The sequence below is a fragment of the Brachyhypopomus gauderio genome, chromosome 12, assembly GCF_052324685.1.
Source record: "Brachyhypopomus gauderio isolate BG-103 chromosome 12, BGAUD_0.2, whole genome shotgun sequence".
Taxonomy (NCBI): Eukaryota; Metazoa; Chordata; class Actinopteri; order Gymnotiformes; family Hypopomidae; genus Brachyhypopomus; species Brachyhypopomus gauderio.
This window is the reverse complement of record NC_135222.1, coordinates 12,509,873-12,522,372: the sequence shown is the minus strand read 5'-3', so window position 1 is coordinate 12,522,372 and position 12,500 is coordinate 12,509,873. Positions and strand designations below refer to the sequence as shown.

Genomic DNA, 12,500 nt, shown 5'->3' with positions numbered 1-12,500 from the left:
TTGACAGGCTTACCATTGGTCGATCTGCACGAAACCTCTTGGGTGTGGAAAAGTGCACACCCCCTATGACATAATCCAGCCGGGTGTCGATTGGCCACTGGGGGGCGCTATTGCAAATAAAGCAAGTATATCCCCTACATAATTCCACTTGGGAACATGCAATTAGACTCTTTTGATTCCTTGCAGTAGTGCGAACAACTTTCCCATTACATGTCCTATTAAAAAATGCACAGTTTATTTACAGTTAATAATAGTTTGAAATCATCACTTTTCATACTCCTCCTAGGATTTTCATACTATCATGTCAAGCAAAGTCTTATAATACTCTACAGAGTGTGAAATCAAAAAACAATCCAAAGATTTTGGATTTGAGGACACTTATACCTGCTAAATATTTTTTTAATGGACAGCATCGATACATATAATATTCATATTCTTAAAGCTCTTTCATATTTTACCCAATTCTGACCAAAATGCACAAGCTCATTCAGAATCCCATCCTGAACAAATTTGTCAAGTTTCATCTAAATCAGTTATCGTATGGCTCTACAGTGCAGTATTATATACAATGCATAAAAATGCATGTAAAGTCCCTCTGTCACCTTCTCCTTCTCACACGCACGCAAGCTGAAACTCACACTATCAGTCTCTCTCACACTCTCACCCACATTCCCCCTCCCATCTCTGTGCCCTAAGTAAACATTGCTCTGGCTACCTAGATCTCTCTGTGTCTATTAACCAGGCACACACACATACAGGCGCAAGCAGGCCTTCCTATAGCATTCACAATGACACTTCCCTAGCCATACCCACCCATATCTCAGTGACTAACACATGCTCATACAAACTGATATTTGGCTTCTTTTTTGTCTCTCTCTCTCACACAAACACACAGACACACACACCTTTATACCTATATGTATGTATAGTTTCTATGTAAACTTATGTATGTATGTATTAGTATATGTTGTCATAGTTTGAGTACATACACTACCACACACACACACACACACACACACACACACACACACACACACACACTTCTACCTAAATGTATGTAGTTTGTATGCATATCTATAGTTTATGTATAGTATATGTAAGTCATGCCAGTGATGTCAGTCATATCAGACATGCCAGTTCAGTCATGTCAGTTATATCAGTCATGTCAGTGATGCCAGTCATGCCAGTCATGTTCTGCCAGTCATGTTAAGTCATGTCATGCCAATCATTTCAGTCCAGTCATATCAGTCATTTCAGTCAAATCATCAAATCATTACAGTCATGCCAGTTATGTCAGTCATATCAGTCATGTTAATTTTGTTCGCCATGGCAGTGATGTCATTCCAGTCATGCCAGTCATGTCAGTCATGTAATGCCAGGCTTTGCAGACTACATTCATACTTTGAATACATGGGCATGCTAGGTGTGTAAAGAGTGAATTAACAAAGCATAGTCTCTGGCTCCCTCAATCTCTCTCTGTCGGTGATATACAGGCCCAATCATGTATAGACACATGCAGGCCTTCCTATATTGTTCACATAGATGCAGCCCTAGCCAGATGTGCTGTTTCTGTGTCTCCCTTTCTGACACATGCAGATGTCATTACACACTATCTGTAGAGCACACACTGGCCAAACCCAAACAGCTTCTTTTCACTTTTAGGTCTAAAGGACCTTTTGGGCTTCCTTTTGCTTATTGTGTGTGTGAACCCGCCTATCGCCGCTTGCGGCTATATTCTTCTTATTAGGGTTCACACACATAGTGTGGGAACCCTATTGTAATTGCTCGGATTTTTCTTTTTTCTTATTATTATTTTTCTCCGCATAAAACGCATACTGCAGCCTAGACCGTAAGGCCCAGGGAGACCAAACTTGGCAGAATGGTGTAGTCTGTTTGCGGGACCGTGGTAAAGTACAGACACCCACATTGGCCTGATGGTGGCGCTATAGCGCAGCATTTTGCGTTTTGGTCCATATCTCCTACCCCGTAGGTCCTAGAAACAAAATTCCACTTCAGGTGCATTCCTTGGCTCCAGACAAACAAAAAAGCCTCAAGAACCATTAAGCTCCGCCTACTTAGATTTTTTGCTAATTTGCATAATATGCAAAACCTACTTTTTTATACTAGTCCCTGGTTTTTCATCTGATCACCACAATCTTGGTGTCAAAATATTCACAAGAATCTCATTATCAATGAATATCAATAAAACTGTGACATTGGTATACAGTCTGGTTGTCACATGTCAATCAATAGCTCTGAGGCGTGGCCAAATTGACTTCAGCAGCTATATCTCAGCAATGCTTTGACCAATCTTTATGGAAATTTATCAGTTGTTAGGGCACATGACTCAGAGGTCACAGGTCAAAGCTGGCCCAGATTGTTCAATAGGGGGCGCTATAACATGGGAAAAACTGTATCTCAGAAACCATTAGTCACATCAAGCCAAAACTTTACTCGCATCATTAGGGGCCCAAGTGGTATCAAGGCACACATGGATGACATCATCACTCAAAAAACATGGCCGCCATGAGCTAATTAATTTTTATTTGAATTAATTGGCCATTTGACAGACTTACCATAGGTTCATACACATGAAACTGACATGGTATGTTCATGTACACACCCTCTAAGACATACTCATGTTAGAAGGGAATTGCACCACTAGGTGGCGCTATACTAGAAAATCCAGAATTTCTCCTACATATTTTCACTTATCAAGAAATGCTTGCACTCATATGATTGTATGCAGAATTCCTAGCAACTTTCTAATTACATGTGTTTTGCAAAAATGTACCACTTTTTCACTATTATCAAATATATATAACTTGTCATTTTCATACTAGTCCTAGCATTTTAACTCCATTACCTTTAAATCACACCTTGTAATACTCAGCAGACTCTGAAATGCTAAGATTAGCAAGAAAATCCTAAGGTTTTCACAAATTAATATTTTTCATATGCATCACAATGCTACCATCGTAACACATCAAATTCACAGTTCAATAACTATGCCATAGTATGTCTGATTGTTATGAAAATTGACAGCCACATTCAAATGGCCATTGTGGTGTTGTGTGCCAAGTTTGAGCCAAATCCGTCCACAAACAGCTCTACAGTGAATATTTTCATTTTCCATACTGACCAGTGCAGGGAGGCATAGACAGCTGCTAAGACACGCACGTTCTCACACACGCTGCCCCCCTCCTCCACTCCCCTATGCTTCTAACACTTTACAACCCTTGGGCTCTCCCTCCCCCTCTCTCTCCTTCACATGCACTCACAAAAACAAAGGCCTCTCTGGCCTATAGGTTTCACATACACACTAATTCTAGCCATTACTACCAATTACCCAGTGACTAATATACAGATATTTAGCCTCTTTTTTCCACACACCCTCACATAGGACTTCCTATATGCTTCATATATACATTTCTCTAGCCATTTCCAACACACTAACTGATATTTAGCTTCATTTTTCCATCCACACTCTCAACACATGCCCTCTATACATCCTGAAATGACATAAGAGAGGACAGACACATGTAATTCACATTTCACACACAACCTCTAAATAACTGCATGCTTTACTTATCATCAAAGTCTTGTTAGATACACATTCCTAGTGGCCTCCCTACTATGGGCACAACAGTGAGAACATGTCAGAGTAGGGATGAGAACATCATGAACAGGCCAAGATAAGAATATTTGTGTTATTTTATTGTATAGTAAGCCATCACTCTTTGGTTTGTTTGAGATTCACATGTGACAGATTTTGTCAGCTAAATGAAAAGGGTTAAAGAGTGGTGTTTACATGTGGGGCATTAACAAGAGCTCTCCTGCTGCTATGTTCACAACTTCTGACAAATTCAGCCAAAGGTATATTTATTTGACTAGGCCCCTGGGTCAGTGTGTCAGTGCTTTTAACCTAATCTCAGCATTTGATTTAGTTGTATGGTCTGAATCATTTTGTTTAATATCTTCCACACTGTATGGCCTAGAAACAAAATTCTACTTCAGCTGTATTCCTTTGCTCAAGCCAACCAAAAAAGCCTCAAGAAGCCCTTACTGCATACATGAAAAAACACACAAACACACACATACAAAGCTAATCACAGCATTTGATTAACTTCTATGATCTGAATCATTTTGCCATGACATTTTGTTTTGATCTTTTGGGCCTTTATTGCCCCAGTTGAATAATTTTTTGCAAATTACTTTATCTGTCCATTTTTTAGACTGAAGTAGCTTCATATCACTTGTTGGTCTAAAAGACCCTTTGGGCTTTTGTGCCTTTTTTTGTGTGAACCCGCCAATCGCCGCTTGCGGCTATATTTATTATTATTTTTCAGGCTGTAAAACGCATACTGCAGCCTAGACCGTAAGGCCCAGAAACACCAAACTTGTCAGACAGGTGCACCAGAGGTGCAATGAGGGAAACCCAGACAATGACCCACATTGGCCTGATGGTGGCGCTATAGCGCAGCATTTTGCGTTTTGGTCCATATCTCCTACACCGTAGGTCATAGAAACGAAATTCCACTTCTGATGGATTCCTTGGCTCAAACCAAACAAAAAAGCCTCTGGGACCCTTTAGCTCCGCCCACTTAGATTTCGAGTTAATTTGCATAATGTGCAAAATCACACACATCTTTGAGCGCGAACTAGTCCCTGGATTTTTCACATACATGCACATATGTGGTATCAAAACGTTCAGAAGAGTCTGAACTTTAAAATGTATCCAACAAAAATGCTAATTTCTTCTCTACCTAGTCAGTATAAGCCAATCAAATGAGGGGGCGTAAATTCAATAGTAAATTTTGCACATATGGAGCTCTAACTTAAGAAAACTTGCATGTAATGAGATGGCACTTCACAGACAGCTTCCCTGTGAGGGTCTGGGGCAGCTCGCAGAGGTTGCCATACCTCACCTGCTAGGGGGCGCTATAACATGCAAAAATTTGCCCCATGCACTCAGATTGGCCGATCCACATGAAACTTGGCAGACATCATCTATGGGCCTCTGGGAACCAGGTCCTAAAGCAGACATGCCATACTTCCAAAATGGCTGACGTAATCGGCCAATCAGTGATCGGCACGCGTTTGACAGGCTTACCATTGGTCGATCTGCACAAAACCTCTTGGGTGTGGACAAGGGCACGCCCCCTATGACATAATCCAGCCGGGTGTCGATTGGCCACTGGGGGGCGCTATTGCAAAAAAAGCAAGTGTATCCCCTACATAATTCCACTTGGGAACATGCAATTGGACTCTTTTGATTCCTTGCAGTAGTGCGAACAACTTTCCCATTACATGTCCTATTAAAAAATGCACAGTTTATTTACAGTTAATAATAGTTTGAAATCATCACTTTTCATACTGCTCCTAGGATTTTCATACTATCATGTCAAGCAAAGTCTTATAATACTCTACAGAGTGTGAAATCAAAAAACAATCCAAAGATTTTGGATTTGAGGACACTTATACCTGCTAAATATTTTTTTAATGGACAGCATCGATACATATAATATTCATATTCTTAAAGCTCTTTCATATTTTATCCAATTCTGACCAAAATGCACAAGCCCATTCAGAATCCCATCCTGAACAAATTTGTCAAGTTTCATCTAAATCGGTTATCGTATGGCTCTACAGTGCAGTATTATTTACAATGCATAAAAATGCATGTAAAGTCCCTCTGTCACCTTCTCCTTCTCACACGCACGCAAGCTGAAACTCACACACACACACTCAGTCTCTCTCACACTCTCACCCACATTCCCCCTCCCATCTCTGTGCCCTAAGCAAACATTGCTCTGGCTACCTAGATCTCTCTGTGTCTATTAACCAGGCACACACACATACAGGCGCAAGCAGGCCTTCCTATAGCATTCACAATGACACTTCCCTAGCCATACCCACCCATATCTCAGTGACTAACACATGCTCATACAAACTGATATTTGGCTTCTTTTTTGTCTCTCTCTCACACAAACACACAGACACACACACCTTTATACCTATATGTATGTATAGTTTCTATGTATACTTATGTATGTATGTATTAGTATATGTTGTCATAGTTTGAGTACATACACTACCACACACACACACACACACACACACACACACACACACTTCTACCTAAATGTATGTATAGTTTGTATGCATATCTGTCCAGTCATAACAGTCATGTCAGTCCAGTCATGTCAGTTATTTCAGTCCAGTCATATCAGTCATGTCAGTCCAGTCATGTCAGACGTAAGTCATGTCAGTCATATCAGTCATGTCATTACAGTCATGCCAGTCATGTCACTCATTCCAGTTATGTCAGTCATATCAGTCATATTACTTTTGTTCATCATGCCAGTGATGTCATTTCAGTCATGCCAGTCATATCAGTTATGTCATTCATGCCAGTCATGCCAGTCATGTCAGTCATGTAATGCCAGGCTTTGCAGACTACATTCATACTTTGAATACACGGGCAGTCATGTTAGGCGTGCAAGGTGTGCAAGGAGTGAATTAACAAAGCATAGTCTCTGGCACCCTCAATCTCTCTCTGTCTGTAATATACAGGCCCAATCGTGTATAGACACATGCAGGCCTTCCTATATTGTTCACATAGATGCAGCCCTAGCCAGATGTGCTATTTCTGTGTCTCCCTTTCTGACACACGCAGATGTCATCACACACTATCTGTAGAGCACACACTGGCCAAACCCAAACAGCTTCTTTTTACTTTTAGGTCTAAAAGGACCTTTTGGGCTTCCTTTTGCCTATTGAGGCCAAAATATGCCTATTTGTGTGTGAACCCGCCAATCGCCGCTTGCGGCTATATTTATTCTTTGTCCCATTTTTTGACCTAAAACGTATTGTGCAGCCTAGACCGTAATGCCTAGAAACCCCAAACTTGGCAAAAAGGTTCAGTTAACTCCAAGGACCAGATTCCCATACAGGGACCCAAATTGGCCTGATGGTGGCGCTATAGCAGACCATATTGACTTTTTGTCCATATCTCCTACACCGTAAGTCCTAGAACCAAAATTCCAGTTCCTATACATTCCTTGACTAAATTCAATAGGACAATTAATATACAACCATTAAGCTCCGCCCACTTAGATTTCGAGTTAATTTGCATAATGTGCAAAATCACACACATCTTTGAGCGCGAACTAGTCCCTGGATTTTTCACATACATGCACATATGTGGTATCAAAACGTTCAGAAGAGTCTGAACTTTAAAATGTATCCAACAAAAATGCTAATTTCTTCACTACCTAGTCAGTATAAGCCAATCAAATGAGGGGGCGTAAATTCAATAGTAAATTTTGCGCATATGGAGCTCTAACTTAAGAAAACTTGCATGTAATGAGATGGCACTTCACAGACAGCTTCCCTGTGAGGGTCTAGGGCAGCTTGCAGAGGTTGCCATACCTCACCTGCTAGGGGGCGCTATAACATGCAAAAATTTGCCCCATGCACTCAGATTGGCCGATCCACATGAAACTTGGCAGACATCATCTATGGGCCTCTGGGAACCAGGTCCTAAAGCAGACACTCCATACTTCCAAAATGGCTGACGTAATCGGCCAATCAGTGATCGGCACGCGTTTGACAGGCTTACCATTGGTCGATCTGCACGAAACCTCTTGGGTGTGGACAAGTGCACGCCCCCTATGACATAATCCAGCCAGGTGTCGATTGGCCACTGGGGGGCGCTATTGCACAAAAAGCAAGTGTATCCCCTACATAATTCCACTTGGGAACATGCAATTGGACTCTTTTGATTCCTTGCAGTAGTGCGAACAACTTTCCCATTACATGTCCTATTAAAAAATGCACAGTTTATTTACAGTTAATAATAGTTTGAAATCATCACTTTTCATACTCCTCCTAGGATTTTCATACTATCATGTCAAGCAAAGTCTTATAATACTCTACAGAGTGTGAAATCAAAAAACAATCCAAAGATTTTGGATTTGAGGACACTTATACCTGCTAAATATTTTTTTAATGGACAGCATCGATACATATAATATTCATATTCTTAAAGCTCTTTCATATTTTACCCAATTCTGACCAAAATGCACAAGCCCATTCAGAATCCCATCCTGAACAAATTTGTCAAGTTTCATCTAAATCGGTTATCGTATGGCTCTACAGTGCAGTATTATATACAATGCATAAGAATGCATGTAAAGTCCCTCTGTCACCTTCTCCTTCTCACACGCACGCAAGCTGAAACTCACACTCTCAGTCTCTCTCACACTCTCACCCACATTCCCCCTCCCATCTCTGTGCCCTAAGTAAACATTGCTCTGGCTACCTAGATCTCTCTGTGTCTATTAACCAGGCACACACACATACAGGCACAAGCAGGCCTTCCTATAGCATTCACAATTGACACTTCCCTAGCCATACCCACCCATATCTCAGTGACTAACACATGCTTATACAAACTGATATTTGGCTTCTTTTTTGTCTCTCTCTCACACAAACACAGACACACACACCTTTATACCTATATGTATGTATAGTTTCTATGTATACTTATGTATGTATGTATTAGTATATGTTGTCATAGTTTGAATACATATACTACCACACACACACACACACACACACACACACACACACACACACACACACACACACACACACACACACACTTCTACCTAAATGTATGTATAGTTTGTATGCATATCTATAGTATATGTATAGTATATGTCAGTCATACCAGTGATGTCAGTCATATCAGACATGCCAGTCCAGTCATGTCAGTTATATCAGTCATGTCAGTGATGCCAGTCATGTTCTGCCAGTCATGTAAGTCATGTCAGTCATATCAGTCATGTCAGTCCAGTCATGTCAGTCAAATCTTCAAATCATTACAGTCATGCCAGTTATGTCAGTCATATCAGTCATGTTAATTTTGTTCGTCATGCCAGTGATGTCATTCCAGTCATGCCAGTCATATCAGTTATGTCAGTAATGCCAGTCATGTCAGTCATGCCAGGCTTTGCAGACTACATTCATACTTTGAATACACAGGCAGTCATGTTAGGCGTGCTACGTGTACAAGGAGTGAATTAACTAAGCATAGTCTCTGGCTCCCTCAATCTCTCTCTGTCAGTAATATACAGGCCCAATCATGTATAGACAAGTGCAGGCCTTCCTATACTGTTCACATAGATGCAGCCATAGCCAGATGTGCTATTTTTGTGTCTCCCTTTCTGACACACACAGATGTCATCACACTCTACATCTGTAGAGCACACACTGGCCAAACCCAAACAGCTTTTTTTTCACTTTTAGGTCTAAAGGACCTTTTGGGCTTCCTTTTGCCTATTGAGGCCAAAATGCCTATTGGTGTGTGAACCCGCCAATCGCCGCTTGCGGCTATATTTTACATTATTATTTTTAGCAGCAGTAGTAGTGTTGTCAGATCCTGCCATAACAACAAAGTGATGCTAGTGTATAACAGTGCTGTCTTCAGGCCTCACGCTGCTGTGGAGCTGTGAGCTTGTCCAACAGCCCCTGTGGGTTCCACATTCTGCAGAATCATTATGTAAAACTCCAACTCCCACATTCCCAGCCTTATGTTTCCCTCATGCATCAGAGTGACTGTCCCATGGGTTCATATAGAGTTCAACTCCCAATTCTTTGGTTCTGCATGGTGAGTTCTTACCTTTTCAGCCTACAGTTCCCACAAGTCTCCAATCTTATCTCGGACTTATCGTCTTCCACTTCAGAGTCCTGAGATCTCTTGTTCTGTGGTGCGTGGCTTCTAGAAAAACAGGGAGGTATAGAAGGAAAAGAGGAGAGAGAGAGTGGGAAATTACCTGGGTGTGTTGTGATGAGGTTCTTATATCGTCTGGAAAACGCTCGTGGAGATGTTGCACTATTGAATGGCATGACTGATGTTGGAATGTTCTCCTGAAGTGCATGGACGATAAATCCATCACTTTGTTGAGTGAAACTTTTTTGGGGGGAGGGAACCAGTCAGCCTACCCATTTTCCCAGTTGCTTGGCAACATGTCCTGTGCTGCTCATGTGGTTTCCTCTTTGTACTTCAGAGAGAAAGCCCTGCGGAAACACGCAGGACTGTCTGAGCAGGGCTGTCTGAGCAGGACCGTCTGTGCAGGACTGTCTGAGCAGGGCTGTCTGAGCAGAATGGTCTGAGCCATTCCTGGAAGCGGCCAGACAGGACCTGGCGTCACGTTAATCAGTTTGGTTCCGGATGATTCAAACACCAACAAAACACTCCTTATTGTTATGCGACCATAATATATGAACAGAATGATATGGGAGCCGTGAGAGGATATGGCTCATTGAGGAAGGAAATGCATCACTTTTGTACATAGCTGTGGCATGGGGAAGACCTTACTGGAACATTTCCTTCTCCTTCAGCCTGTGATCATCATACCCTGCTGGTGACCCCTCCACTCCATTGTCACTTTACCTCGTGAAACAGCAAGAATGAAGTTAATGAGATTAAACTACAAGGAGGCAACTTCCAACTACTGGGTTCTAGTGTTATTATAAGAATGGAAATGTTGATGAAGAATGAGTTATAGGGTCTGCAGTCACAAACACAGATGCTGGAGGATCAAAGCTGTTGAGACAGCATGCTCTGTTGCCAAGGACGGCACTGGTGCGCCTGGTCTTTAAAGCTGAGGGTGGAAATCCTCCATTTGGTGAGCCCGTCCCCAGGGTAACGGAGGTGACGCCTCTCTCTTGCAGGTGTTTCACGCCAACACAGACCCATCAGAGGTGGTGCTGAACCGTGTGCCACAGCCAGTCCTGGCCCGGTTTGTCCGCATACGGCCACAGACGTGGATGAACGGCATCGCTTTGCGCTTTGAGCTCTACGGCTGCCAGATCACAGGTGTGTGTGTGTGTGTGTGTGTGTGTGTGTGTGCGTGTGTGTGTGTGTGTGTGTGTGAGTGTGTGTGTGTGTGTGTGTATGTGTATATGAGCAGTATGTGTGTGTGTATGTGTGAGTGTGTGGGGGGGGGGGGGGGTGTATATTTGTATGTGTGTATGTGCTGGACTTTGTAAAAGGTTCAGCACTTAATTTCATGTTTGTATATACACAAGTTATGCAGTTTATGAATTCACCAAAAATAAGAGCTGATAGACAAATATAATAGGTTTCATTTCCGTAGTCCCCAAAAGCATGAATAACCAGCAAGTGTGAATCTTTAAGAAAGGTACTACAGCAGTGGGTGTCCTCTGATCTGCTGCTGTGTGTATTAGGGTGGTGCACATGTGTGTCACTCTCTTGGTCTCCATTGCCTACACCTCACAGTAGTGTCACTCCTGCTGAGATATCACAGCACTCCCTGAGAGGTTAAGCTACCTAACACTCACATTCTCCTCCCCTTGTTTTTCATTCTCTCCCTCTCTCTATCTCTCTCTCTCACTCACTCTCTCCCTCTACCTCTCCCTCTCTCCCTCTCTCCATCTCCCTCTCCCTTTCCCTCCTTCCCTTTGTCTCTTGTCTGCTCCATTTTACCATTTCTTTCCACCGACTGGTTTTTACATATTGTCCTCCTCTCATTATCCATCGCTCTTCTCCTCCATGACACTCCACATCTCGTTTCCCCACTTGCTTGTCGTTTCTTCTTCTCCCTCTCCCCCTCTCCCCATCTCCCCCTCCTTCTGTTTGACATTCACTTCTCTTTTTCTGCCAACACATTTTACATACTTTCGTCCTCTTATCTCTTCCTCTTATAACCGCATTCATCTTTCATTCTTCACCCTGGACTACCTGTTCTTCCTAACATGTTTTCCCCCCACAAATTGCCTTTTCCTTTATCCATCCCTACTAATTCCTTCTTCTCTTTGGCTATCTCTTGCTTTCTCTCTCTCTCCTTCTGTCTCTCGCTCTGCCTCTCTCCCTCTTTCTCTCTCATTCTCTCTCTCTCTCTCTCTCTCTCTCTCTCTCTCTCTCTCTCTCTCTCTCTCTCTCTCTCTCTCTCTCTGTCTCTCCAGATGCTCCTTGCTCAGAGCTCCAAGGCATGCTCTCCGGCCTGCTGCCCGACTCTCAGATCTCGGTTTCGTCTGTGAGGGATCTGCACTGGATGCCCGGGGCAGCACGCCTGGTGGCCAGTAGATCGGGCTGGTTCCCGGGCCCTGCGCAACCCCTGGCCGGTGAGGAGTGGCTCCAGGTGGACCTGGGCAACCCCAAGATGGTGCACGGTGTTATAACCCAAGGCGCTCGCAGCGGGGAAGGGACCACCAGCTCCGAGAACCGGGCCTTTGTCCGCAAATACCGCCTGGCTCACAGCCTCAATGGAAAGGACTGGAACTTTGTGATAGACAGCAAGACCAGCATGCACAAGGTATGTTTCTCTCTCTCTCTCTCTCTCTCTCTCTTTCTCTCTCTCTCTCTCTCTCTCTCTCTCTCTCTCTCTCTCACTCTCTCTCTCTCTCTGTGTGTGTGTGTGTGTGTGTGTGTGTGTGTGTGTGTGTGTGTGTGTGTGTGTGTGTGTGTG

At 42.9% G+C, this 12,500-nt stretch overlaps 1 protein-coding gene across 3 annotated transcripts in view; it reads left to right on the top strand.

Moving 5' to 3' along the window:
- Positions 1–12,500, top strand: part of nrp2a (neuropilin 2a) — a 70,752-nt gene that overhangs the window by 33,233 nt on the left and 25,019 nt on the right. For all 3 annotated transcript variants that reach the window (XM_077023188.1, XM_077023189.1, XM_077023190.1), the window contains exons 8-9: positions 10,744–10,888; positions 11,998–12,347. In XM_077023188.1, the coding sequence (XP_076879303.1) occupies positions 10,744–10,888; positions 11,998–12,347 (495 nt within the window). The remainder of the gene's footprint in view (positions 1–10,743; positions 10,889–11,997; positions 12,348–12,500) is intronic.